The 26717-nt window shown below is 41.5% G+C and overlaps 1 protein-coding gene across 3 annotated transcripts in view; it reads right to left on the bottom strand.

Annotated features, from left to right (window-relative positions):
- Ino80 (INO80 complex ATPase subunit) overlaps positions 1-26717 on the bottom strand; it is a 74828-nt gene that overhangs the window by 14152 nt on the left and 33959 nt on the right. For all 3 annotated transcript variants that reach the window (XM_090318586.1, XM_090318588.1, XM_090318587.1), the window contains exons 24-27: positions 25281-25421; positions 18080-18305; positions 12284-12411; positions 4588-4682 (exon numbers count right to left, since the gene is read on the bottom strand). In XM_090318586.1, the coding sequence (XP_090174712.1) occupies positions 4588-4682; positions 12284-12411; positions 18080-18305; positions 25281-25421 (590 nt within the window). The remainder of the gene's footprint in view (positions 1-4587; positions 4683-12283; positions 12412-18079; positions 18306-25280; positions 25422-26717) is intronic.

Raw genomic sequence — 26717 nt, 5'->3', positions numbered from 1 at the left:
CCAGGGGTAGGGTGGTAGCCTTGAGTTGAAGAGCTCAGGGACAGCTCTCTGGCCCAGAGAGAAAGAAAAGAAAAAAAAAAGAAAGAAAGAAAAAGAAAAGAAAAAAAAAAGGAATACGGCAGAACAACAACAACAACAATGACAAAAAGGCATTTTGGAATAGGGAACTTGGAAGTCGAGGGCTAAAGCATTCTGATTTTTAAGGAGGCCTGACTTGTCTTCCTGAGACATTATACAAACACACTGTGTTGCTAAATCAAAAGGATGGAAGCTTCATCTTCTAATCTACCATTCTGTGAAGTTTTAGATATGATATGGGGGTGCTAAATCATGATGTCAGATGAATTCTCTTCTAAAACAAAAGTAAGCACTGGCATCAGGAAGCTCTCTGGTCTTCGGGCTGTTCTTCCTTGGTAGTCACTTGACTGCTATAAAAATCAGGATGTCACAGACAGTTGTAGTGACTAGCGGCTGACATACAAACATCATCATGAGCATGAGTGAGGGAATTATTTTGAAATAGGCATCCTGGTTAGTCACTAGACTTGGTAGGTTCTGGTAGATTTAAATTTGCCCATTAGCCAACTTTCCTAGAGGTAGGCACAGATAACAGCAACCGGAAGCCCCTTGTAGGCTATGATTCCAAACATTCTGTACTCCAAATAAAGTTCTGCTAGTTTAACCTTCAATGCTAATCATAACCTTCAATGCTAATTAGTGTTACCTTTACTGTTTTTTATTCTTCAAGTATTTCAGAATTTTACACAGTATATAAGAGTGTTTTTTTTTTACTAAGTTATGCATGATAAACCAAAATGTTGTAAGGTATCTCTCAGTTTATAAACATAGAATCTTATAGGCTCATAGCATAATTAATTAACCATAAGCTTTTTTTTTTTTTTGGTTGGTCATGGGATTGAACTCTAGGCCTCGGTATTGTCCTTGAGCTCTTCAGCTCAAGGCTACCACCCTACCTCTTGAGCCACAGAGCCACTTCTGGTTTTCTAGTGGTTAATTGGAGATAGGAGTCTCACAGTCTTTAGTGCTCAGGCTGGCTTTGAACGTGATCCTCAAATCTCAGCCTCCTGAGTGGTTAGGATGACAGGTGTGAGCCACTGCACTCAATCACTCTGTAACTTGGGCCACAGCTACATTTCTGCCTTTTTGGTACTTTAATTGCTAATATGAGTTTCATATATTTGAATGAAAGCTGATGGAGGCAACCTATGCTAGGATTGTTTCTGCCCCCCCCCCCTTTCTTTTTTTTTTTTTTTGCAATTTCTGAATTCCTACCACACGGTGGGAGTAGGGTAAAGGAAACAGGTATAAAATGGACAGGAGACAGAAGACCACAAAATACAGTATAGAGCCAGAAAGACTTTGAAGAGGTAAAGAATTTAGTTGCCAGATGTGTGGCAACTATTTAAATAAGGAGTACATACAGAAAAAGACCAGAGAAAGCTCATAGAAATGCTACCAGCTATGCACTGAAAAGATGCCTTCTGATGCAATGGTATGTCACAAAGTTTGGTTGTACTTAATGTAGTTTTATACTGTCATGGAAAATGAGGATTACAGAAATAATCTTGGGTTGTTGAAACAAAAGAAATTAGTTTCCATTCCCAATTATACTGTTGGGATTATTCATGAACAAAAACATCTAAATCAAATTGTTGACAACAAGTGATGGCTTGGGGGCCCTCTAGGGGCTGAAAAGGAGTCTAACTCAGGGTCTTAATTAACTCAAATGTCCTTTGTGGGTTTGTGGGGGGGGGGGCATATCTGTAAATGTGTCTACGAAATCAATGACACAGCAAAGGCATGCTTAGATCTCACTCTCATTCTATTTTAATGATCCAATGAAGTTTCTCTGTACTAATATCCTCAAATAGGGCTTACTATCACAAACTGAAGCAAACACTTGAATGAGAGAAAAGGCAGAATGAAAGATAACATTGAAACTCTGTATTACTGTCACCAAAAAAGAAAAACCATGTTGCCTATTTTTTTTTGGATGGTTTCAGAGGGCCATCCTGAATACCCTGATAGGTGGGGGTGAACTAGGATCTATTTGGTAGGAGGAAGGGGAGCAGAAGCCAAGGCACCACAGAGCAAAGGCCTTGTGAATGGCTTCTAGGATCACGCACTGGTCACATGTTCTGAATGCTGCCCAGTCAGGACATCCTGGCCAAGCTGTTTTCAGTCCCAGTCAGTTTTTCCTGGAAGGAGCCCTCATAAATAAATCTTGTATGAAGGGAATGTAAATGGCTTTTTATAGGAGCTCTTGTTTACTCTGGCTAACCTTAGAGACATAGGTCTTTCCAGTTCAAACTACCAATTTTTTTAAATGCCTTTTCATTAATAATAGTGAAAGAGATTTGGCAAGGCATACTTAAACACCTGTCTCTATGTTGGGCGATAGCAGTCACTCAACCTTACAAGTAGAGAACTGTTTTCCACGTGGAAAGGTCAGTATAATCAGCTTCTTGGTCAGAATAGTCATAGATCAGAGAACGCACAGAAGATGATTTCATAGCTATAATCTCAACTTTAAGTATTTACACTATGTAATAGAGGCAAGGTCCAGAAGATCTGGACTTTCTTCATTTCTCCTCATCTTAAATACAGGGTGAAAATTATATTATGGTTTACCTACATGTTGACTCTAAGTCATCTCAGTGTTCCCTATGTAATTCTCGTTTGTGGGGGTTAGAGGCTGAAGTAATATTTCCTAGTAAGAGCTTTGCAAATAAGAAGAATTTAATGTAGTATAATTTAATAGGGTGACATATAAAAATAGGTATTGTTGCCAAAATTCTTATTTAGCGCTCTTTGGATGAAATAAGCAAGGATGTGACTGACTGCAGAATCCAAACAAGATAAAGATTATTCTTTTTCTCTTTTTACCAAAACAATATAACTGGTTATGAAATATTGCAATGCTTATGCATGTTCCAATAATAAATTTCACAAAATCTGTTGATAGCCTCTACTAGATAAAAACCAGAAGTGGTGGTGTGGCTTAAGAGGTAGGGCGGTAGCCTTGAGCTGAAAAGCTCAGGAACATTACCCAGGCCCAGAGTTTAAGCCCCACAACTGACCAAAATAAATAAATAAGTAAATAAATTAATTAAATAACACAGCAAAAATTTACAAAGAGAAAAGATTTTTTTTCCTTTTTTTCTTTTGGTGGGTCATGGGGCTTGAACTTGGCCTGGGCACTGCCAATGAGCTCTTGAGCTCAAGACTACCTCCCTACCCTTGAGCCACGCCCCACTTCCTATTTTCTAGAGGTTAATTGGAGATAAGAATCTCAGGTCTTTTTGTGCCTGGGCTGGATTTAAACTTTGATCCTCAGATCTCAGCTTTCTGAGTAGCTAGGATTACAGGTATGAGCCACCTGCCCAGCTGAGAAAAGAATTGTATGTTAACTATGGATGTATTTTGGGCTGAACTTATTTCATGAAGGAATTAAACTATGCTTTAAAGCTGTAATGAGCTGGGCCTGGCGGGGCATGGCTATAATCCCAGCACTTGGGAGGCTGAGGTTGGAGGATCATAGTGGAGGACAGACTGGGCCACAGAGGAAGATAAATTTAATATACTTCTCAAACACAAAACAAAACTGCAATGAAATAAATTAAAATTAGTAAGCATAAAATGATGATGGGCTTAAATTTCTTCCCAAGAATTAAAAACTAATTAGCAAGGAACTAAAATCCAGAAAGGCAAAACCATTTAGATTTATAGACATTAAAATGTGCTTTATTTCTCAATTGTCCAGGTCTAAGGAGAAGCTGAAGGGTGTGGCTCAGTAGTCCTATACCAGCAGGGCTTGGCTTTCTCTCTCAAGAGAGAGAGAGAGTGCAGTAACCGGACTCTGCTTACTAGAAGATGAGAACAAGCACTCAGGATAATTATGGCTATGTAAACTGTCAGCATTCAGCAGGTGGCATTTGCAAGCTCTTAGGCGCACGAGCAGGTGGAGAGGTGCTGGGACCGAGCAATGAGTTGAACACTAGGACAACCTGACACTGTGCTAACAGCAAGGAAAAAAAGTAGTTAGCCTTAAACCTACACAAAATGATGCAAAAACCCCTCAAAACTCAGTAAGCTGACACTCAAGAGATAGCTACTGTTAACACTTAGGAATACAGCCTTGTGGACAGACATTATTCACAAAGGAGGGCTTTTATTCAAATTCAGATATCCTTTTGCTGACTGAAGAAATAGGCACTGATACAGTACTGAAAATGTATTTAAAACAAAACAAGCCCTACCATGCATATTCTCACTGACAAAGAGATCTGAATCACTGTACACAAACCTGACAACCACTTAAGGTACACTAGCTGAGTATGATGGCATATGGGTGCCTGTTATCTCGGTACCTGGGAGGCAAGACTGTCTGTCAGTTTTAGACCAGTTTGTGCTATTTAGGAAGACTAAAAACAAACAAACAAAAATCATGATTGGTTAACATCTCAGATGCACTGGCATTCCTTTTCAAGAAGATTTTAAGTACTAGAGGAAGACTAAGGAATGACTTCTTCTTTTTTTTTTTTTTGCAATTCCCATTGGCATTACCTTGTCTGAAAATCAGCAACCATGTCTCGCCTCTCTGAGATCTTGGATGAGCCGTCAAGTCGCATATAGGTGTGCTTCCTGTAAACCATGTATTCCTGCCAACCAGGACAAAGGAACATAATAAATCTGACGCAAATGGTTGTAGTCAAATTCTCACAACATTTACCCACATTCTATTTCATCCATTACAGGGCTCAAGTTTCAGTTTCAACTTGGAATCTAATCTAATCCTTCCATATTTCTGTAGGGTTTATGAAGAGAGTTGCCCACCAAAATGAATATCCACATCACAATGACTTTTCAGCCACTGAACAGATGTTTTATAGTGGTTAACATATGCAATCCTCCGTTAGCAAGTAACAATTGCATTATAGTGTTCCCTTGCTCCACCCCCAGCTAATCCTACTGACCAAAGTCCTTGAGTTTACAACCTCAGAATAAGAGTGAAACAGAAGACAGTAATTTTCCTAGCAGAGAACATTCTTGACATCATCAAGAGGAGTTACAACTTTTTAACAGCGTTGAAGAGCTCACACCTATACTCTTATAGTTATCAGGAGCCTGAGATCTGAAGAATCAGTCAAAGCCAGCTCAGGCGGAATATAGTTTAATCTCTATTTGTCCAGGAAAGACTATCCCCAATTAACTTAGAAAAATGCTAGCCCATAGTCATGGCTCAAATGGGAGACCCAGCAGTGAGCTGAAAAAAACCAAGCCAGTCTGAAGGTCCTGAGTTCAAACCTCAGTATCAGAACAAAAAATATGAAGAATTGGGACAATAATTAAGACACACTGATTGTACATACAGGCTGACATGTTGAAATGAAACCTCTTTGTATAAATAAAGAAAATTAAAAAAGCTGAACTGGAGGTATGGCTCAAATAGTAGTGTGGAAGCCTTGAGTGAAAGAGCTAAGGGAGAGTGGGAAGCCATGGGTTCAAACACAGTATTGGTTCAACGAAAGAACAAAAACCCCAGAGTACATATAGATTTGTGATATATATATATATATTATTTTTTGGTGGGTCATGGGGTTTGAACTCTGGTCTGGGCACTGTCCCTGAGCTCTTCAGCTCAAGGCTACCACCGTACCATTGAGCCAAGCCCCACTTCCCATTTTCTAAAGGTTAATTGGAGATAAAGAGTCTCCGGTCCTTTTGTGCCCAGGGTTGGCTTTGAACCTCGATCCTCACTTCTTAGCCTCCTGAGGATGACAGGTGTGAGCCACTGCACATGGCTACTATATGGCGTTTTGGGGTGTCTAGGAGCCTTGGACATGTTGTTCCAGATAAAACAACTATGCTTTGGTCCTAAAAGTAACTTCTTTATTGAAAAAAACTAATCATTTCGACATTTGGGAAATGCTTGTGCTTTCTGTGTTCTAAGTATTAAGACTTTGTGTGTGACAGTCTTGCAGTGGTGCCCTGGCTGATCTTGAACTGGCCATCCTCTGGCCTCAGCGTCTTGAGCACTAGGATTGCAGGCATGCACTGGGTGGCACCACCCCTGGCATTCTTCTACTGCAGTAGTCTCATACGTGGCTCTTACACCTGGTACCATCCTGCTCAGCTTTTTATTGGTTGGGGTGAAGGTAAGTGGCCTGGAGAACGTGTAGCTCAGGGCAGTTGCAAACTGCAATCCTGACCTCAGCTTCTCAAGTAGCTAGGATTAACAGGTTGAGCCTCAGGGCCTTTTTTTGACAGAAACATTTCCCTACGCAAAAATCTTACACAGAACTTCTCCACGGCTGGGTGTGGTGGCTCATGCCTGTAATCCTAGCTACTCAGGAGGCTGAGATTTGGGGATTTCGGTTCAAAGCCAGCCCCACACTAAAGAACCTGAGATTTTTTTTTTTTTTTTTTTTTTGCCAGTCCTGGGCTTGAGCTCAGGGCCTGAGCACTGTCCTTGGACTTTCTCAAGGCTAGAGCTCTACCACTTGAGCCTCAGCACCACTTCTGGCTTTTTTGTATGTATGTGGTACCAAGGAATCGAACCCAGGTCTTTGTGCATGCTAGGCAAGCACTTTAACCACTAGGCCAAACTCCCGGCCCGAACCTGAGATTCTTATCTATAATTAACCACCAGAAAACCAGAAGTGGCACTGTGGCTCAAGGGGTAGGGTGGTAGCCTTGAGCTGAAGAGCTCAGGGGCAGTGCCCAGACCCAGAGTTCAAGCCCCACAACCAACCAAAAACTAAACAAACTCTCTACAATATAAAACAGATAAAAACATAAACTCTGGTTGAATAATAAGTACAGTGGCTGGAACTCAAAGTCTCAAAATGTGCTCAAGTCTTTTGATAAGATCTCACAGATTTGTCAGCTTAGGCAGGCATCAAACCTCAATCTTCAGGTCTCAGCTTCCTAAGTAGCTGAGATATGAGCCATCACATCACCTGATCCTTTTAATATTCTTTTTACCACTTTTTTTGCTCAAGGCTGCAACTCTATCACTGTGAGCAACTTCCACTTTCTCCATTATTATTATTGTTGTTGTTGTTGTTGTTTTTTGTGGTTGAAGGACTTGAACTCTGGGCCTGGGCTCTGTCCCTGATCTCTTCAGCTCAAAGCCACCAGCTCACTTTCTCTATTATTCTTAAAAGCACATGAACACTGTAGTTTACAGTGACTCAAATTTGCTTTCTCATTCCATGGGGCAATTTCCCAATCTGTTTACAATCATAGCTTCCCAAAGGTAACTTGGAGTTGAGAGAAGCCAGCTCGCAGATAGAATGCCTGTTTAGGCAGAATCCTACCCAGTGAGCTACCATATTTGGATGGCTCACAAGTTACACAAGTCATTGTCTCAAATGTCCTGAGAAGCTATGGCTTGTCTGCATTTCATTCTATTTTGTGTTATTTTCCTATATTGGTTCACTTGATGATTTTCCTGCATCAGCTGCTGACCCTTTCCAAGTACTTCCGGATTGCATAGGAACTATCGAGTGGCGTAGTACACGTGGCCTTAAAGCACAAGTTCAGTCGCATCCAATAGGAAACCCAGAAGAAAGTAAGCCATCTGTAATAAGTTAACAGCTCTCTGTACCGACTAGAACATGGAAACGGGGCCCTCCACTTTGAAAAAAAGGGTAAAGTTCTATGTGACACTTAGCTGGATACTGCTATTTCCATAGGATCGCCAACTCCCAAGACACTGTAAGTGACTAAGTAGCTTTAACTTACAATTCCAAGTAACATTTAGGATCTACTATCTCCTTTACTTCTGCTGTGGCTGACTAAAAATCTTGGCACTGGTTATTAAACACTGTCCTTTTCTTTAATCCCCTTTTCCAGAAATACTATGTAGATGACATGTGAAAAAATGCAAATACTCTCTTCTTTTGTTTCTGGCCATTTGTGGCACTTGAACTCTGGGCCTGGGCACTGAACCCAAGCTCTTCAGCTCACGGCTACTGCTCTACTCCATGAGCCACAGTGACATTTCTGTTTTTCTGGTGGTTAATTGGAGATAAGAGTCTCAAGGACTTTAGTGCCTGGGCTGGCTTTGAACCGAGATCCTCAGATCTCAGCCTTATGAGTAACTAGGATTACAGGTGCAAGCCACCAAAGCCTGGGTCTTTAATACTAAAAGGTTTTTTTGGGTTTTTTTTGGGTAGTGGAGGGGAAAGTCCTGGGGCTTGAACTCAGAGCCTGAGCATTGTCCTTGGGCTTTCCTCACAGCTAGAACTCTACCAATTAAGCCACAGCACCACTTCCTGCTTTCTCTGTGTATGTGGTACCGAGAAATTGAACCCAGGACTTCATACATGCTAGGCAGGCACTCCACTACCAGGCCAAATTCCCAGCCCATTAAAAACATTCTGAATGCAGAATTCTATGTGGAAGAAGACATGCTTACACAAGTAATTTACAAAAGAGAAAAGAAGTTATTATTTTAGAAACACCAAGCAAATGTTAAGTGGTCGGAACTGGTATTTCTTTGTTCTTTTTCTTTTTTTGTGTGTGCCAATTCTAGAGTTTGAACTAAGGGCTGGGGCACTGTCTCTGAACCACTATTGCTCAAGGCTAGCACACTACTAACTGAAGTGTAGCTCTACTCTGGCTTTTTCTGAATAGTTTATTGGAGATAAGAGTCTCATGGACTTTTCTCCCTGGGCTAGCTTTGAACTGCAATCGTCAGATTTCAGTCTAAGCAGCTAAGATTATAGCCAGAGCTGATATTTCTTCCTAACTTTTTTCTTTTGATTTTTTTCAATGGACTTTTTTTCTTTTAAAAATTTTTTTCTTTCCTTGGTTTTAGGGCTTGAACTCAGGGGCTGGGCACTATCTCTGAGCTTCTTTTGCTCCAGGCTAGTGCTCTACCACTTGAGCTACAACACCACTTGGGCTTTTTCTGTTTATGTGGCACTAAGGAATCAAACCTAAGGCTTCATGCATGCTAGACAAACACTTTACCAATAGGCTATACTCCTGGCCCCAGAACTGATACTTCTTACAGAAAGGAAATCTGGTCACATAAAAAAGCATGTGGATCTTAACTGTCTTCTTGTTCCTCTGAGTTCCAGAAACAGAGACAGACACTTAGCCAGGACTAAGGCATAAGATGAGAACAACAAGAAGAAAAAAGAAATGATAACATGCTCCCTAGTTATATTATAGCTCAATGACCAGTGTGAACTTCTAAGTTCTGCTCTAGGCTAGGTACATGACTTAGTGGTAAAGTGCTTGCCTAGCTAGTATGCATGAAGCCCTGGGTTCAATTCCTCAGTATCACATAAACAGAAAAGGCTGGATGGAAGTGCTGCTGCGGCCCAAGTGGTAGAGTGCTAGCCTTGAGCAAAAGCAGCTCAGGGACAGTACCGAGGCCCTGAGTTCAAGCCCTACCACCACCACAAAAAACAGACAAATAAACAAACAAAAAACTGAGAACCTCTTAGAATAATGTAGAAGGTGCTCCACTTGAGTCAACAGGAGTCATACAAGTGAACGATAACAAAAAAAGTAAAATTTCATAAGGAATACAAGGTTGAAGAACATTATCAAGGGAACTAGACAGCAACTTCATTTTACTTTCAGAAACATACAGTTGCAACCTGTTCTGGCTTCGGTCTCCATTCCATAAGGAATGTCAGCAGTTGTGAAATCCACGCTGTGATCTGCATTTCCCTAATTTGTAATTTCCCACAGTGACATGCCTCTACAAGCTACCTAGTTTACAAATTCTACTCTCCAAGTCAAACCCCCAAAACATAGGGCTGTATCGAGGTAAACCCCTTACATTCACTTACTTTCACCTGCAGAGCTAGCGTATTTGGGGGCTGCTCACCCACGTTCCCCTGGAGCTTCCATTCAGTAGAACTCAATGAGAACTACAGATGAAGTAAGTATTCTGACACAGCATTGGGAAAAAACTGACTGATACCCACACTACCAAACCCACAATGGACCGCTCTTCCTGGGGTCCTCAGCAGTGAAGAGCACTATTGCACTATACTGTCCTGACTTCAGCACAAGGCAGGTACACTTCACTTACGAAAGACCTCACGGTAGGGAAAGCACTTAAATGACTGTGGACATTGGCATCATTCGATTTGAACATCATGTTAGAGATACAGCAGCCTTTTTATGTTGGACCACTACTGCTAGAATGGCTGTTACATCAAATATAGCCGGAATGTACCTGAGTAGCACTTGCCTAGCATGTGCAAGGCTCTAGGTTTGATCCCTAGCTCTAGGAAAAAAATTTATGCTTAATCATCTCTCTGAGGGCGATTTAGAATTAGGAGTTCTTGTCACTTAGAAATAGGCTACCTCTTCATAAAATAAACAGCAAAGTTGTTTCACTGGCAGCAGTCAAGGACTAAGCACTATACAAAACCTAAAGCTTAGTAATCACACCAACGTCAGACACTGCTTTGTTTTCTCTTTTTCTTTTTGCCAGTCCTGGGGCCTAAGCACTGTCCTTGGGCTTTCTCAAGGCTAGAGCTCTACCATTTGATTCACAGCACCACTTCTGGCTTTTTCTACATATATGGTAGTGAGTAATCAAATCCTGATCTTACTGCATGCTAGGCAAGCACTCGATCACTAGACCAAACCCCCGGTTCCTGCTCTGTTTTTCTTACTAAAAGAAGTTGCGGGGCCGGGAGTTTGGCCTAGTGGTTAAAGTGCTTGCCTAGCATGCACGAGGACCCGGGTTTGATTCCTCGGTACCACATACACAGAAAAAAAAAAAAAAAAAAAAAGCCAGAAGTGATGCTGAGGCTCAAGTGGTAGAGCTCTAGCCTTGAGAAAGCCCAAGGACAATGCTCAGGCCCTGAGTTCAAGCCCAGGACTGGTAAAAAAAAAAAAAAAAAAAAAAAAGTTGCCAGATTATTAAAAGGAGTCTGCCACCAAGTTGGGACAAATTTGCTGCAAAACCTAGCAAGCCAATGTTTGATTCCAAAAAGCTTAAAAAATACTCAGTTGCTCCCTATCCTTCTTTTTGAAATGCTACGATCTCTATTTCTGATTTTTGTTTGCTTTTAATAGAAATAATTATGGTACAATTTGTACTTATTACTACTTCTCGGAGTACCAGGGCTGGAATATCAAGCCTTACATGTAAAAAATGTAGGACTAGCCAGGTGTGGTGGCTCTTGCGTATCATCCTAGCTACTCAAGAGGCTGAGATCTGAGGATCAAGGTTCAAAGCTAGCCCCAGCACAAAAGTACCTGAGACTCTTATCTCCAATTAAGCACCAGAAAACTGGAAGTGGGGCTCTGGCTCAAGGGGTCGGGTGGTAGCATTGAGCTGAAGAGCTCAGGGACAAAGTCCAGGCGCACAGAGTTCAAGTCCCACGACCACGACCACAAACTACCACCACCACCACCACCACCACCACCACCACCACCACCACCAACAACAACAACAAAAAAACTGAGGTAGGTGCCGGTGGCTCATGTCTGTAATTGTAGTTACCCTATCTGAAAATCTTGTTTTGGCAGACAAATGTGTCTGGCTCTTATCTCCAAGTCATCAGAACAATGCTGGAACAATGCTGGAGGCATGACTCCAGTGGTTAGGCACTACTCATCAGCAGAAAACTGAGCAAGAATTTGAGGTCATCCCAGACAGAACTGTTTGGTAGGGTCTATCTCCAAAATGAGTAGCAGAAAGCAGGTACTGAGAAGTAGCTCGAGCAGTAGAGTATGAGTTTAAACTCCAGCTGCCTCCAAAAGGGGAGGCTAGAGTGGTGGCTCATGGTAGGTTACAAGCCAATTACAAGGCTCTGAGTTCAAATTCCAGACTGTGCACTCTCAAAATCTTTGGGGATGAGAGCAGGCATTGGTATTTTTTTATACTTCCCAATACGTAATCAAGTTGAAAAGCACTTTATTAACACTAGATGAATAACTATTTACAGGATTTTTACATGGAAAATGATTCCCTACTATTGTTTTCTATACAGAATTTCAGAGAACTTTTCAAGATTGCTAGGCTATAATGTGCTTTAAAATCAGGGAAATGTCTTCCCTAGTAAAAGAAGGGCACTCTACGTCACTGGCTTTTGGGGAGAGGGCAGAAGTCCTCTGCAGAACAGAATGTGGTCCATCACCAGGAGCAGTTTCAGTTCCTTCTACAGACGGAAAGCTCAAGGAAGAAATTTCAGGTTCCCAGCAAGTAGTACTGACTCTAGCTAGGACCATGTGACTAAACCCTAGGACCTGGGTCCCCCAAGGTTCCTTCTCCTACCTCCAGCAGGTCTATCATCCTGGTCATCTGGGAGTAGATAAGGACCCTATGTCCTTGAGACTTGAGGCGAGTCAGCAGGACATCAAGGGCATACAGCTTTCCACTGTCAGTGATGAGGCTCTCCTTGCCTGGGGAGAAGAAAAGCAGGGTGGGGGTAGGAAGGGAAACTATTTAATTGAAGAACAAAATCACTTACTGAAAAGCTGGATGCTGCCCAAATTACTACAACTAGGATTTGTATCATCATGAGAACAGGAAAGAGCTCTAAAGGAAGAATGTGAAGCCTTGTTAAATCTTAACCAGGAGAGCTCTAGAAGACATATCCTTGAAGAGAGAGGTGGAAATTGCCTCCAACTGATAATGTCCAATCCTATCTGCTGCTGGGGCCTTTCTACCTTTTAATGCAGGAGACACCAGTTCCTGTAGGATATCCAGGGGTAATGATGCGATCTATGAATGATGTCTACCTTATATGTGGCTCTACGCAACCTCCAAATCAGTCTTTCCTTTGTCCACCTATCTCTGGGAATCTATCTGCTTCTGTTATGTTAGTTCTGTGGTGTTTGCATCCTAAGAAATGTGAGAATGTATAGCAACAAGGGCTGCTCCTGCCTTCCCTTGAACGGCAAACAAACATACCTCCCCACTTTTCTTGTGGTGTTGGGGATCAAACCCAGCCAGGCAAGTGCTCTACCCTGAAGATAAACTCTTGGTTTTTAAGAAAAAATGACTTTGAAATGAAACTTCTCTCTCACTAACTAGTGCTTTCTTCTTCCTCTTCCCACAAGAAACATATTTCAACCACAAGAAACACATTTCAACCAGGGATCTTTAGAGAACACGTAACTCACAAGTTTTCATCTTATCCATTCAGTATCATTCAACTCCCATCATATTTCAGGAAGGAGAGTTTCCTGTTTGCAGACTGGTCCATAAACATTCCCTTAACAATTGCTGCCATTAAGAGGGGAAGAGTACATAAGGAAGTGGCTGGGGGGATACAAAAATGAAGAAAGGATATAGGAATCTTCCATGGACAACTAACTACTAAAAGTCAACTAACTTCCATGGACAACTAACTACTAACTGTCAAGACAAACAATGCCTCTTCTTCATTTCTGGGTTTGAACCCAGGGCTTCTCCTTAGAACTGCAGAAGCTTGACTATTGACAATATTCCAAGAGTTCTCAATCGTCATTCTCACCACTATTTGCCAAGAGCACAATTATTGTCTCAACTGAAAAAGAACGGATATGCTGACGGCAACATAACAAATCACTAGCTGCTCTGTTTCTTCTACAAAGCCACAGGTCTCAGATGTTTACTCCTCTGTGCTCCAGCCTCCCTTTTCCCACCTTCCCAATACTGCCAGTCTCTCCTCCCCCACCCCCATCTCTGTGGCACACACCTCTGTTCAACATCTTTGTTTGGTCCTGTTTAGATTACTGAAATGCTCTTTTTGTTGTCTCCTTACCAACACAATCAAATGACTGCAGATGGAACAGAAGTGATTGCTAAGCCCTTTCCCTGGCACCAGACAAGGCCTGTATAAATTCCAAGTCTGACCAGGCAGCAATGCTTTCATAACAACTTGAAATTTCCTATATATCATCATCACTCTGCTGCTTTCATTGGACTACTATAGGAACCCTCCCTCACATAGTGTTGTGGGGGTGGAGGGGGAGACTGATTTTAGGGTCTTATGAAGACTAGGCAAGCACTTTACCTCTAGGCCTGAGTCTCTTAAGTATTTTAATAGCTTGTCAACATTCTCTACACAACTTTTGATACCATTTCTTTCTGCTCTCATTAAAAGAGAAAGAAAGTGAAAAACAGAAGTATATTTGCAATTAATGAGCTTCAGATTTCTGCAGCCTACCACTCATTCAGCTACACTTCCTTAACACCAGTGCTGAAGCAACTCAAATATGTATTGTGTCTGGATTCTGAAAAGCTTCAAACAATTATAAACAGTGACTAAATGATTTTCACATGCTCCTGCATTCTTATCTGTCTTTATTCTGCATTTATTCTGTCTTATTTTTATTTTTTGCCAGTCCTGGAGCTTGAACTCAGGGCCTGGGCACTGCCCCTGAGCTTCTTTTCCTCTACCACTTGAGCCATAACACCAATTCTAGTCTCTTCTGTTTATGTGGTACTATAGAATCAAACCAAGGGATTCATGCATGCTAGGCAAGCACTCTACCACTAAGCTACATTCCCAGTTGTGGGGCTTGAACTCTGGGCCTGGGCACTGTCCTTGAGTTTCTTCTGCTCAAGCCCAGAGCTCTACTATTTGAGCCAAAGCACTACTTTGCACATCTATTTTTTAAAGTTTTGCTATGTAGAATATAAAAACAGAGATATGCGTAAAACATAAATACACAGGCCAATAAATTGCTATAAATTCATAAGATTGTAAGTATCTTCTCCCATTCCTCTGCTCACCATTAAAACTATTTTTTTGGATGAAGTTCTTAACAGTCAAATATATCAGTCTTTTCTTTTGTACTCTGATTAAAAATTTATTCTAAAATGAAGTGTTTGTTGTTTTATGAGGAAATTATTTCCAAACTGGAAAAGGAGAGTGCTGTATCCCCCAAAGCCTATGCCTTAAAGCTCCTTCTCCCAGCCTATGATGCCCTGATACCCGGCCACATCTATTTCATTTTTGCTCAGTATGAAGAACTTGATGCTAGAATTAGAAAAACTTAAGAGGTAAAGATGCACACATGCTAGCTGGGCGAGGTGGCTCACCCCTGTAATCCTAACTACTCAGGAGGCTGAGATCTGAGGATCAAGGTTCAAAGCCAGCCGGAACACAAAAGGACCTGAGACTCTTATCTCCAAAAACCTCTAGAAAATGAGAAGTGGGGCTTGGCTCAAGGGTGGCAACCTTGAGCTAAAGAGCTCAGGGACAGCGTCTAGTCCAAGTTCAAGCCCCATGATCCACAAAAACAAACAAACAACAAACAAACAAATAACAACAACAAAAACATGATGCACACATGCTGACATAAACTTTCATACACCTAGAGGAAGGGAGCTAATTACTGTGTAGGCAGTGGGAGTGGATGTGAATGGCCTGGACCCCTGTTATTTCTGCTTGTATTTGTGGCACTGGGGATTGAACTGGGGCTGGAGCATGTTATGTAAGTCCTTTACCCATGACCTCTTTGGAATGCTCAGAAAGAAAGGGCTGAGAAGAAACTTCAGCAAAAGCTCAAAAAGACTTCAGCAATAAGTAATATTACTGATTCTCTGGTGATTAGACTAGACAGAAGTAACCAGATTCTAGTTATCAGTAAGACGTGTAGAAAAAAATATATTTATTTCTATGTATGTGTAAGGGCACTTCTTTTGGGGCCTTTTAGCTCTAGCTTGGCTTTTTCACTCACAACTGGTGCTCTATCACTTGAGCCACTCCAGCTTTTCTGCTAGTTAACTGACAGTAAGAATCGCAAGGACTTTTCTGCCAGAGTTAGCTTAGAAATGCAATCCTCAAATCTCAAGTCTCCTGAGGAGCGAGAGGTTACACGTATCAGCTACTGGCAGCACTTGGCCACATCACCCATTTTTTTTTTTTTTTTTTTTTTTTTTTGCCAGTCCTGGGCTTGAGTTCAGGGCCTGAGCACTGTCCTTGGACTTTCTCAAGGCTAGAGCTCTACCACTTGAGCCTCAGCACCACTTCTGGCTTTTATCTATGTATGTGGTACCGAGGAATTGAACCTGGGTCTTCATGCATGCTAGGCAAGCACTTTAACCACTAGGCCAAACTCCCGGCCCCCCATTTTTTTTTTTGCCAGTCCTGGGCTTGAGCTCAGGGCCTAAGCACTGTCCTTGGACTTTCTCAAGGCTGGAGCTCCACCACTTGAGCCTTGGCGCCACTTCGGCTTTTTTCTATGTATGTGATACTGAGGAATTGAACACGGGTCTTCATGCATGCTAGGCAAGCACTCTACCACTAGGCTAAATTCCTGGCCCCCCACATCACCCAATTTTTAAAACCTACAAAAGCTCTGCTAGTGAAGAGCACTACTTGTTGCTAAGGAGGGGTTGAAACCAGGAAGGAGCAGAATTCCTTAGAAATCAGGCTGATTCTGCCAGTTCAAACCTCTAAAACAGAAGCAGAAAAAGATACTGACTGAAAAAAAATCAATCCTATTTGCATATCATTTTTCCTTCAGTGCTGCATTATTTAAACACAGACTCATGCCATTCATATAACAATCATCTTTGGTGACAAAACAAAAATGACATAATACACAGCAGAGCAATGATGGTAACAGATTAAGCATCGACCTTTTCCAATGAAAGAAAGGCCCTTTGAAATATATTTTCCTGGTGAAGCCTAGAGCAGCAATCAAAGTGCAAAACTTGGGAGATTCTGGTTAGTTGCTCAAGGAATGAAACAGAAACAACACTTCTCAGGGAAGCAAAAAATGCAAAAGCATAGATAAAATATAGGCTCCACCGAAACACTTCCACCCACCCCACCCCCTGCCCTGCCCCAGCAAGTCTGTCCACAGAGCACAATGGGGTCAGTGAGGAGCTGGTTGGTTCTCACAGTAAACAGCCAGTGGGGCTGGTGCTTTTTATCGATGCGAAAAGAACTCAGACACTTCCTGCTATTTAAACAAGGTCCATTTTTCTTTCAAAGAACAGGAAAAGCCACAAGAGATTCCCACAGCGCAAGCAATAAGCCTTTTACTCCCATACTGAGACCTAAGCTAGAAAGAAGGAGTAAGAAAGCGCTATTTTGCTTTTCTCTGTACCTGCACATACCAACTGCCTAAGATGTTGTGGTTTCTACTCTGGCCTGGTTTATAGTTGAGCTTTCCCTCTTGATTTTCAAACCGTTTACCTTCATCCACTGCTTTCCTATGTTCCTAGTCAGTTCTGAGGAGGTCATATGCAATACTGCTTTTATATACCCAAAAAGGGCATTATTTCAGTCAAAGCAATCCCCAAACCACTAACAGGATAACACCAATTATCTTGACTGTGACAATCTCAGTCTTACATGGAAAAACCAGACCTTCAGAACTGGAGCTCAACTATCACTTACAAAAATGTCCATTAGGTATCAATAAAATAAACACAAGTGAGGTATCAGTGGATTTGGACAACTCAAAACTAGCAGTCTGGCTCCAGTTTGCAGCAGGTGTAAGTAAAGAGTATGAGTCTACTGAACCTTGTGTTCAACTTCCTTACAAGTAGTCTTACTACAGCAAACATGAAAACCTGCTTTCCTTTCACCCCTTGACCTTGACCCCAGGGGGTCTGGGAATCCGCTAGCATTTTGGCACAAAACATGCTGTTTTTCCTCCTGTTATGATTAGATCTCTGGTGCTCCGTGCAGGACTCTGTGTATGCTGCTTCAACTTGGATTTCTGGGAGTGACGACATGCTCATTCATCCCACTGGCAGCAGCACAACTGTACTCATTAGTACTGAAGCTTTCTATGTCCTTTTACTTTAATTATTTTATTTTTGCACTACTAGGAATGGAGTTCAAGGTCTTTGCACATGTGGCAAGAGCTCCTTTTTGCAAATTTCTTAAAAAGTGGCATTCTTTTCTTCTTGTCAAATAGGAGTATTAAGTACAAATCTGGGGAAAAAAATGTTCCCACTCAGGTCGCAATTAGCATTTACATATAGATTACAAAGGGCAAAAAGGAAATAGGAACCTCAAGCACTCTGAATTCTAAGCATGTAAAATCATCACGTGGAGTAATCTCACATGCTTTCCCCTTGCCAGGGCTGGAAACACCTCCCAAGGAATGGAAAACTCACCTGGAATCCTGATGAAGGACCAGCCATTCTGAGGCTGAATGCTCCACAGTCCCCCAGCAGGCTCTGGAAAGAACTGAGATCTTCGATTCAGCCAGTCTGTAGCCAATTCAGGTGCCCCATTCAACAAACACTGCTTGGCTGCCAAACTCCCGCCTTCCTTCAGAATTCGTCTCTCATATTCTGCACTTCGGTCATTGCAATAAGAATCCAATGGCACTGCAGTAACCTGCAAAGACAAATTCAAATAAGATGATGCTTTTACATTTTTCACACTCACTCAGGAAACCTTTTAGGAATCTCAACTTTGTTTGAGGTCAGTTGACCACTGTGCTGTTAATTAGTATGTATTAATTATAGAAAGGAGTTTCACTTTGAAATAGAATGTGTTTGATCAACTTCATCTCTACTGTTTTTTTTTTTTCCCTTTCAGGTTTATAGTTTTAAATTCTCTTTTGTGGCAAATTAAGCTGACCCTAATTACCCCACTGAGCTTCTCCAGTGAAAAGGCTAAGCTCTATTAACATGAACCTACAAATTAAATATGCAAAGCAAAATTCAGTGTGCAGATAAACCAAGAGAATAAATAAGTAAACACATTCACTCCCTCCTCCCCCTCCCATCTCCAGTCACTTTACCACTTCCATTCATTGCTAGATGCTGTTCTTGGCAAAGTGCTATATTAGCCATATCATGTCAGCAAGGGAGCTGGAACTAATGAGTCATAATTAAAGAACTAAAGAGTATTGGCCTGGCACATCTGAAGCTATTTTTCATGCTTCTGTGAAAAAGCTCCCAAGTTTATCTTTCTGACTATTAAATCTATTGGAAGACAAGGGAAATTTTCTTTCGGACCCTAAACTTGGGGCAGGGGGTAAGAGGAAAACAATTACCAGCAAGTAGAAAATTCAGTTTCTGACTGTAAAATTCTTAGCACGTCACAGGGTGGAGTCCCATAACACTAAGACTCTATTCTCCCAACGGACAGCGCCTACTTAATTTAGAAGCATAAGCTTCATCCTTTTTCAGCTGTCTGATCTATTCCCAGTTTAAAAGTCTATGTATATCTAGTTGATAAGGACCCAATTGAAAATGACAAAACTACATTTTGTTAAAATGTGTAAGACGGTAATGATCTGTCAAGCCTACAATAATCTTGGAACTAGATGAAGAGATGAAGAGAAATTGAGTAAGGATAAAGGTATGGGAGGTATCAAAATTGAAAACTACTGATGGACCCAGTTAGTCACAAAATATGGGCATTTGGGAAAATCTCCGTGTTCTATTAATAATTAACTATTTTCATGTCAATTCATCTTTTTTTTTTTTTTTTTTTTTTTGCCAGTCCTAGGGCTTGAACTTAGGGCCTGAGCACTGTCCTTGGGCTTTCCTCAAGGCTACCGCTCGACCACTTGAACCATAGCACTATTTCCAACTTTCTACACATGTGGTACTGAGGCATCAAAACCCGGGTCTTTGTGCATGCTAGACAAGCACTCTATCACTGGGCCAAACTTCTGGCTCCATGTCAACTAATCTTAAGGAAAGTAGTTCAGAGTTTTGTTATGAATAAATAAGGACATTAATGGGAACAACTCAAAAGCGGGGGAACCCAGCTCTAAAATGCTTGGTGTGGGGCTGGGATGTACCTCAGTGGCAAAATGCTTGCCTAGCATATGCAACATCCTGGGTTTAATCCCCAGTGCCCCCCAAAAAGGAAAGAGAAAATAAAATAAAATGCAGGCCGGGAGTTTGGCCTAGTGGTTAAAGTGCTTGCCTAGCATGCATGAAGACCCGGGTTCAATTCCTTGGTACCACATACATAGAAAAAGGCCAGAAGTGGTGCTGAGGCTCAAGTGGTAGAGCTCTAGCCTTGAGAAAGTCCAAGGACAGTGCTCAGGCCCTGAGCTCAAGCCCAGGACTGGCAAAAAAAAAAAATAAATAAATAAATAAATAAATAAAATGCTTGGTGTGTGTGTGTATGTGTGTATACATACATATATAATGAAATTATCCTACAAAATAGTACTTTACATTCACTCTGGGAACTGGCTGTGTGAGGCCTAAATTTATGCAGTTTGGGAAAGTATTCTTTAAGAATAAAAAGAAAAAAGTCAGATGCTGATGGCTCAAGCCTGGAATCCTAGCTACTTATCAGGCTGAAACCAGAAAATCACAGTTTGAAGCCAGCCCAGGCAGCAAAGTCCTTATCCAAAGTCCTTCTATCTCCAATTCACCAGCAAAAAGGCACATTGAGGGTATAGTTCAAATTTGCTGGGGGGACAGTGCCTTCTACAGTCCAGATTCAAAATTACAATGTGCCACAGTGAACAAGGCTTCATACAACTCACCCAGGCAAAACACAGAAATCAGTTTATCCAGACAGTGCTTAGAGCCTATTTCACTTTTATTTTCTCTAGAGGAGTTTTGTTTCTCTGCTTCCAATTGGTTCATTTTTTACCCAAGTGACACTTGAGTATATGCAAATAAAGACTGAAAATTATAGCAGGTGGCAGTAGCCCAGTAGCTGATAAACCAGAACAGAGATCTTCAACGTAAGATATGACTCCAGTAACCTCACCGTCCAGTCTGTAATAATTTCTAGAAAAATGGTTAAAAGTATGTTTTATGTATTTTCAGAAAGCAAATATACTCTTGGATGAGTAGTCAAAGCTAGTTAGAACACCTGCTCTTCCTGCTTACTACCATATCATACCTAGCCACAGTTACTGTTTTCTAATGTCAAGACTGATATTTACACCAATTTTAAACTTACGTTCCACCCCCTCCTTTTTTATAGAAAGGCAAAGCTTAAGCCAAGCGCTTAAGCTTGGCTCACGCCTGTAATCCTAGTTACTCAGGAGGCTGAGATCTGAGGATTGCAGGTCAAAGCCAGCTGGGGCATGGCAGTATGAAAGTCCCTGAGATTCTTATCTCCAATTAACCTCCAGAAAACTGGAAGTGGCACTGTAACTCAAAGAGGGTAGTGCACTAGCCTTGAGCTGGAGAGCTCAGGGACAGTGCCCAGGTCCAGAGTTCATGACCGATCTAGAAAGAAGCAAGCAAGCAAGCAAGAAAGGAAAGATGAAAGTGAGAAGGGTGACTAAGCTTGAAGAAGACTGGGAGGACTGTGACACAGGAAGAATGTGTTCCTGCCTACAACTCATTTCTAGGCACTCTTACAGTTCAAAACAAAAGAACTTCCTTCAATTCCTACAAATTTTCACCTAGCTTCTAGTTTTCATTTTGCTGATAATAAAACAAAAGGTTTTGAGAAATTTTGTTGATGAGGAGCCCTGGATCAAGAGAGAGGCAGAATGTCACTTAAGCAGGGGACCTAGTCCAAAAGAGGGCAAAAAATCCACTTCACCCAGTTTGCTAACCCAAAATGTCCTTTTTGTTGGCTCAGAAATGGGGAGATGAAACATGACCTCCCGCTTGTCTTTCCTCACAAACAGAAATGCCTTTCCTTCACGTCCCTCATGAACTGTTTCTTGCTCTATTAACTTCCTAGATGACAGTACTTAATGGGCTTGCATCTCAGGCACTCAGCGCGTCCTTCCTGAGAACATGTATATTCCTGCTCTAACTCTGGGAAGCATGACAGCAGCAAGCATTTTTCTACCCCGTACCCCTCCACCCCACGTAAGATGATTCCCTGGGCCTTACTTTAGTTATTCTGTAGAATGATTTCCTCAGCTACTGCTAAAATAGTTCCTATAATTCCTTCCTAAGAGCTCTAGTTATTTCTGAGTTAACCCTGAGATTTACATAGTGTGTACTAGGGAAATTAATTTATCTTAATAAGGCTAGAGGTGTGTCTCCTGCAGTAAAGCACCTGTGTACCAAGACCCTAGGTCTGGGGTGGGGGGGGGGAGAACAACAACACCAAAAACCCCCACCTTAACTCTAGGGCAGAGCTGAAGTTTCAAAGAAAATCATTTTTTCTTCTTACCAGATGGTAACAAGGCATTTCAGGAAGTGCTGCCTTATACATAGCCCAGACTGATCTGGAAGGTGAGTACGGTGAGTTTGTGTAAAACATCCAGCCATGTCTAAAATTCCTTTGTGTGTGTGTGTGTAGGGAGTTACTAGGGCTGGAACTCTTAAGCCTGGGCACTATCCATCAGCTTTTATACTCAAGGCGAGGGCTCAACCACTTGAGCCACAGCTCTTCTAGCTTTTTGTGATGAACTGGAGATAAAATTATTGCACTTTTCTGCTTTGGCTAGTTTCAGACCACAGTCCTCAGATCTCAGCCTCCTAAGTAGCTAGGATTACAGACATGAGCCACCACCAGTGCCTGGCTACATTATTTTTCTGTACTAAGGATTATGCTGTGATTATTCTCATTATCAGGTTTCAGAAAAAAAACAAAGCCTAATATTCTAGCAAACACAGCTGGGATGTGGTGGGGTGCTGGGGTGCGGTGGCTCACATGTAGAATCCTAGCTACTCAAGAGACTGAGATCTGAGGATCAAGCTACAAAGCCAGCCTGGGCACAAGGGCACAAAAGGATCCGAGACTCTTATCTCCAATTAACCTCTAGAAAATGGGAAGTTGGGCTTGGCTCCAGCATAGGGCAGTGACCTTGAGCTGAAGAGCTCAGGGACAGCACCCAGGCCCAGGAGTAGGGTGGTAGCCTTGAGCTGAAGAGCTCAAGGACAGTGTCCAGGCCCAGAGTTCAAGCACCTCCCTTCCCCCCCAAAAAAAAAAATCTAGAAAATACATATAAAGAGAAGGCTAAGAAGGAATGGAGAGTGGTGGGACATAGCTTTTTTAGCTAAATAGGTTAAGTTTTTTCCTGTTCTCTGCTTACCATATTTATAGCAATTATATTTTTCTTAAAGGTATGTTTATGGTTCTTTAGGGAAATAGCGAACCTGGTAGTTTAGACTCAGAAAACAATACAAAAGTACACCCCAAGGGTCTTGCCTGTGTGATTGTGTCAGCAGGATGGAGGGTTTTTTGTTTTTGTTTTTGTTTTGCCAGTCCTGGGCTTGAGCTCAGGGCCTGAGCACTGTTCTTGGACTTTCTCAAGGCTAGAGCTCTACCACTTGAGCCTCAGCACCACTTCCAGCTTTTTTCTATGTATGTGGTACCGAGGAATCGAACCTGGGTCTTTGTGCATGCTAAGCAAGCACTCTACCACTAGGCCAAACTCCTGGCCCCAGGATGGAGGTTTTTTGTTGGTTTTTCAGAAAATCTAGGTACGAAGCAGAGAACACTGTGGAACAAAGGATACTATCTCAATTCCTACGTGCTGGAATTGTGATGTACTTCACCACCCCTCGCTCCAGGGTGTTCTTAAGAGCACTCTTGAGAGCTGTGGGAATGGACACTTTGGATGTTTTGAATGGTAATGAAGAATTATGTATATAAGACAGCTCACTTTTATTGGCTTTGTAAAACACTAGAATGTAAGAAGTCATTCTCTCAGAAATGTACACTCCCTCCATTAGATGGCCTGATATAGCAATAAGATTAACAATGAATGCCAGGCACTCTAGATACTCAGGAGTCTGAGATCTGAGGATTGTGGTTCAAAGCCAGCCCAGGTACGAAAGTCTGTGCAACTTTTATCTTCAATTAATGGTCAGAAAACCAGAAGTGGCACTGTAACTCAAAGTGGTAGAGCGCTAGCCCAAGAGCTCAGAGACAGCACCCAGGTCCAGAGTTCAAGGCACATGACTGATTAAACAAACAAACAAACAAAATGTAATAATGAAACCAAACTGGCAACTGTGCAAGCACTTGAAGATTTAGATGCATCCTAGGAAAGGTCTATTTCCCTGCATCACCTTGAGTTCTAAAAGAATGTTTTGGAAGAGTATGACTTCTACTCAGAAGGCTGAGATTTGAGGATTAACAGTTCAAAGCCAGCCTGGGCATAGGCACTAAAGTCCATGAGACTCTCTCTTATCTCCAATTAACCACTAGCAAAGCAGAAGTACCGCTTGAGTAGTGACTCAAGGGGTAGGGCGGCAGCCTAGAGCTAAAGAACTCAGGGACAGGGCCTAGGTCCAGAGTTTAAGCCCCATACCCCCAACAAAACAAAACAAAACAATGAAAAATATATTTGCGCCTCCCCCACCAGAAAACTCAGCATTGCTGCTTGGAACAAAAGGAAACTGCATGTGGTTCTGTCCACTAAGCACTGGCTCTGGCTTTATCCAACTCTTCTGCCCTGCTATCATACAATTCTTCATGGATGAAAGGTAACGTTTGTCTAGCTGTGATCAACAAGGATAGGAAAAAGGTGGAAGGGGTAGTCAAAAGAAACATCTCACTGAGCCAATGGAATCCTTGCAGCAATGCCTGTCACCAATCAGGGGGTGATATTTTGATAGTCAAGGTATCAAAAAGGAACCAAGTAGAGGCTCAAAGTTGAAATCACAAGATATACCATACCCCTACTCTGCAAATGACAGCATGACTGAATGGCAAATAAGATGCAATAGACACTTTCCAGATGGAACACACATGTGAACCCCAGTCCAGGGAGGGTTGCTTACGAGTAACTAAACACCAAAACTAACAGGCTTCGGTGTTATGTTTCCTTCTGTCATGTTAAGACTATACTGAAGTGATAAGGCCAGATTAAATCTCCTTCTTACCAAGCCCTCTCCTATAAAAAAGCTCATAAACCTCAATGAAGGTGACAAACGGGTTTCTCTCCCTTGATCCTGCTGTTTAGAATCCCTGACTAAATGTTTTAGAAGCAGCTAGCGACCATATGCTCAAATCTACTCACCTTAAGGTGAGGAAGTACATTGTTGGGAAAGTCAAGACGATGAAAATGAAAGCCCTCCCCTTTTTGGTGGTGGTGGTGGTGGTGGTGGTTAGTTATGGGACTTTAACTCAGGGCCTGGAAGCTATCCCTGAGCTCTTTTTCTTCTCTCAAGGTTAGTGCTATACCACTTTGAGCAACAGTACCACATTCAGTTGTCTGGCACCTAACTGGAGATAAGAGTCTCATCCATTTTCCTGCCAGGTCTGGCTTCAAACTGTGATCCTCAGATTTCAGCCTCCTGAGTAGTAGGATTACAGGTGTGAGTAACTTAAAAAAAAATTAATACTAATTTTTACAGACTTCCTAAGGTCCAAAGAGCTTGTAACAGTTCTGTTTAGGAAATGCATCACTTGCATATTATTTTTTTTGCAACACTGCTCATTACATGTCCTCCCACTTATGGCACTTACTCGTGGACTGGCCACACACAAAAATGATGGCAGCTCAGTGGGCAGACAGCAACGAAGTGAGGAGGTAGCCGATCTCCGCTGCTGGATAAGCTGGTCTGAGTAGCCACTCACTGCTTTGCAGTGGCTGCTAAAAACAAGAGACTATAAAACAAAACCCAGTTAATGCCAAGGACATTTATGAGTAATGAAGTAAAACATAAAAATGTCACACATTATCTATTCTAACTTAAAGAACTTTCTTGCGGGCCATGCTAGTAATTCTAAGAAAACAATCACTAACTAGACCCAAGTATATTATATAGCTGAGGCTATATCAATTTCAAAATGTTTGTTAATGTACCTTGAGTAAATATCATTTCTAATTCTGCTTTTTGAAGGAGATAGTTAATAATAAATAGGTACAACAAAACTTTTCATAGGAAACACTACTATACAAAGGGAGAAATTTCACTGAATAATTAATTGTGGTCGCAAACTCACCACTTGAAACATTGATAACTAACATTTCCTTCTAGTTTACATCGTGAGTACTAAACATCAGTGTGGCTCTAGTAAAGGGAATTTGTTTTATTTATCTATAAAAACATCAATATGAGTAGTCAGATATAGGAAGAATCTCCTTAAAAACTAGTTATTCTATAAAATCATTTAAAAACAAATATCTATTAAAAATATATTTGAGGTAAAATGAGGAAACTGAGGGAAAACAAAGAAAGGGTGACACTGTCCAAGAAAGAAGTGTACTCACTACCTGACTTAATGGCAACCCCTCTGCATATCACCTTAATAGCAACAGTAAAATTCTATTAAAAAATACATTTTGCGGGGCTGGGAGTTTGGCCTAGTGGTTAAAGTGCTTGCCTAGCATGCATGAGGACCCAGGTTCAATTCCTTGGTACCACATACATAGAAAAAAAGCCAGAAGTGGTGCTGAGGCTCAAGTGGTAGAGCTCTAGCCTTGAGAAAGTCCAAGGACAGTGCTCAGGCCCTGAGCTCAAGCCCAGGACTGGCAAAAAAAAAAAAAAAAAAAAAAAAATACATTTTGCAATTGGAAGGCAGAGACAAGTGGTTGTCATATATATATATATATATATATATATATATATATATATATATATATATATACACACATACACACACATGTATAAATTTATAGAACTCACACTTAGGATGTGTGCAGTGGAAAATCATATACAAAATATATTTATAAATTGAAGTATACAAAGCATACATTAATTTATAACTCAATACATCACATACCAACCTTGCCCAGGAACCTTTGTGCCCTCATTTATCTTGATGTTATTTTTACTGATCAAAATTAATGGGGCAAGCTAGGCACTGGGGGTCACACCTTTAATTTTAGCTACTCAGGAGGCTGAGATCTGAGGATCATGGTTCAAAGCCAGCCTGGAAATGAAAGACCATGAGGATTCT

This window comes from Megascapheus bottae, chromosome 25 (genome assembly GCF_031878675.1).
Source record: "Megascapheus bottae isolate mThoBot1 chromosome 25, mThoBot2.hap1, whole genome shotgun sequence".
Taxonomy (NCBI): Eukaryota; Metazoa; Chordata; class Mammalia; order Rodentia; family Geomyidae; genus Megascapheus; species Megascapheus bottae.
This window is presented reverse-complemented; position numbering and strand designations above follow the sequence as displayed.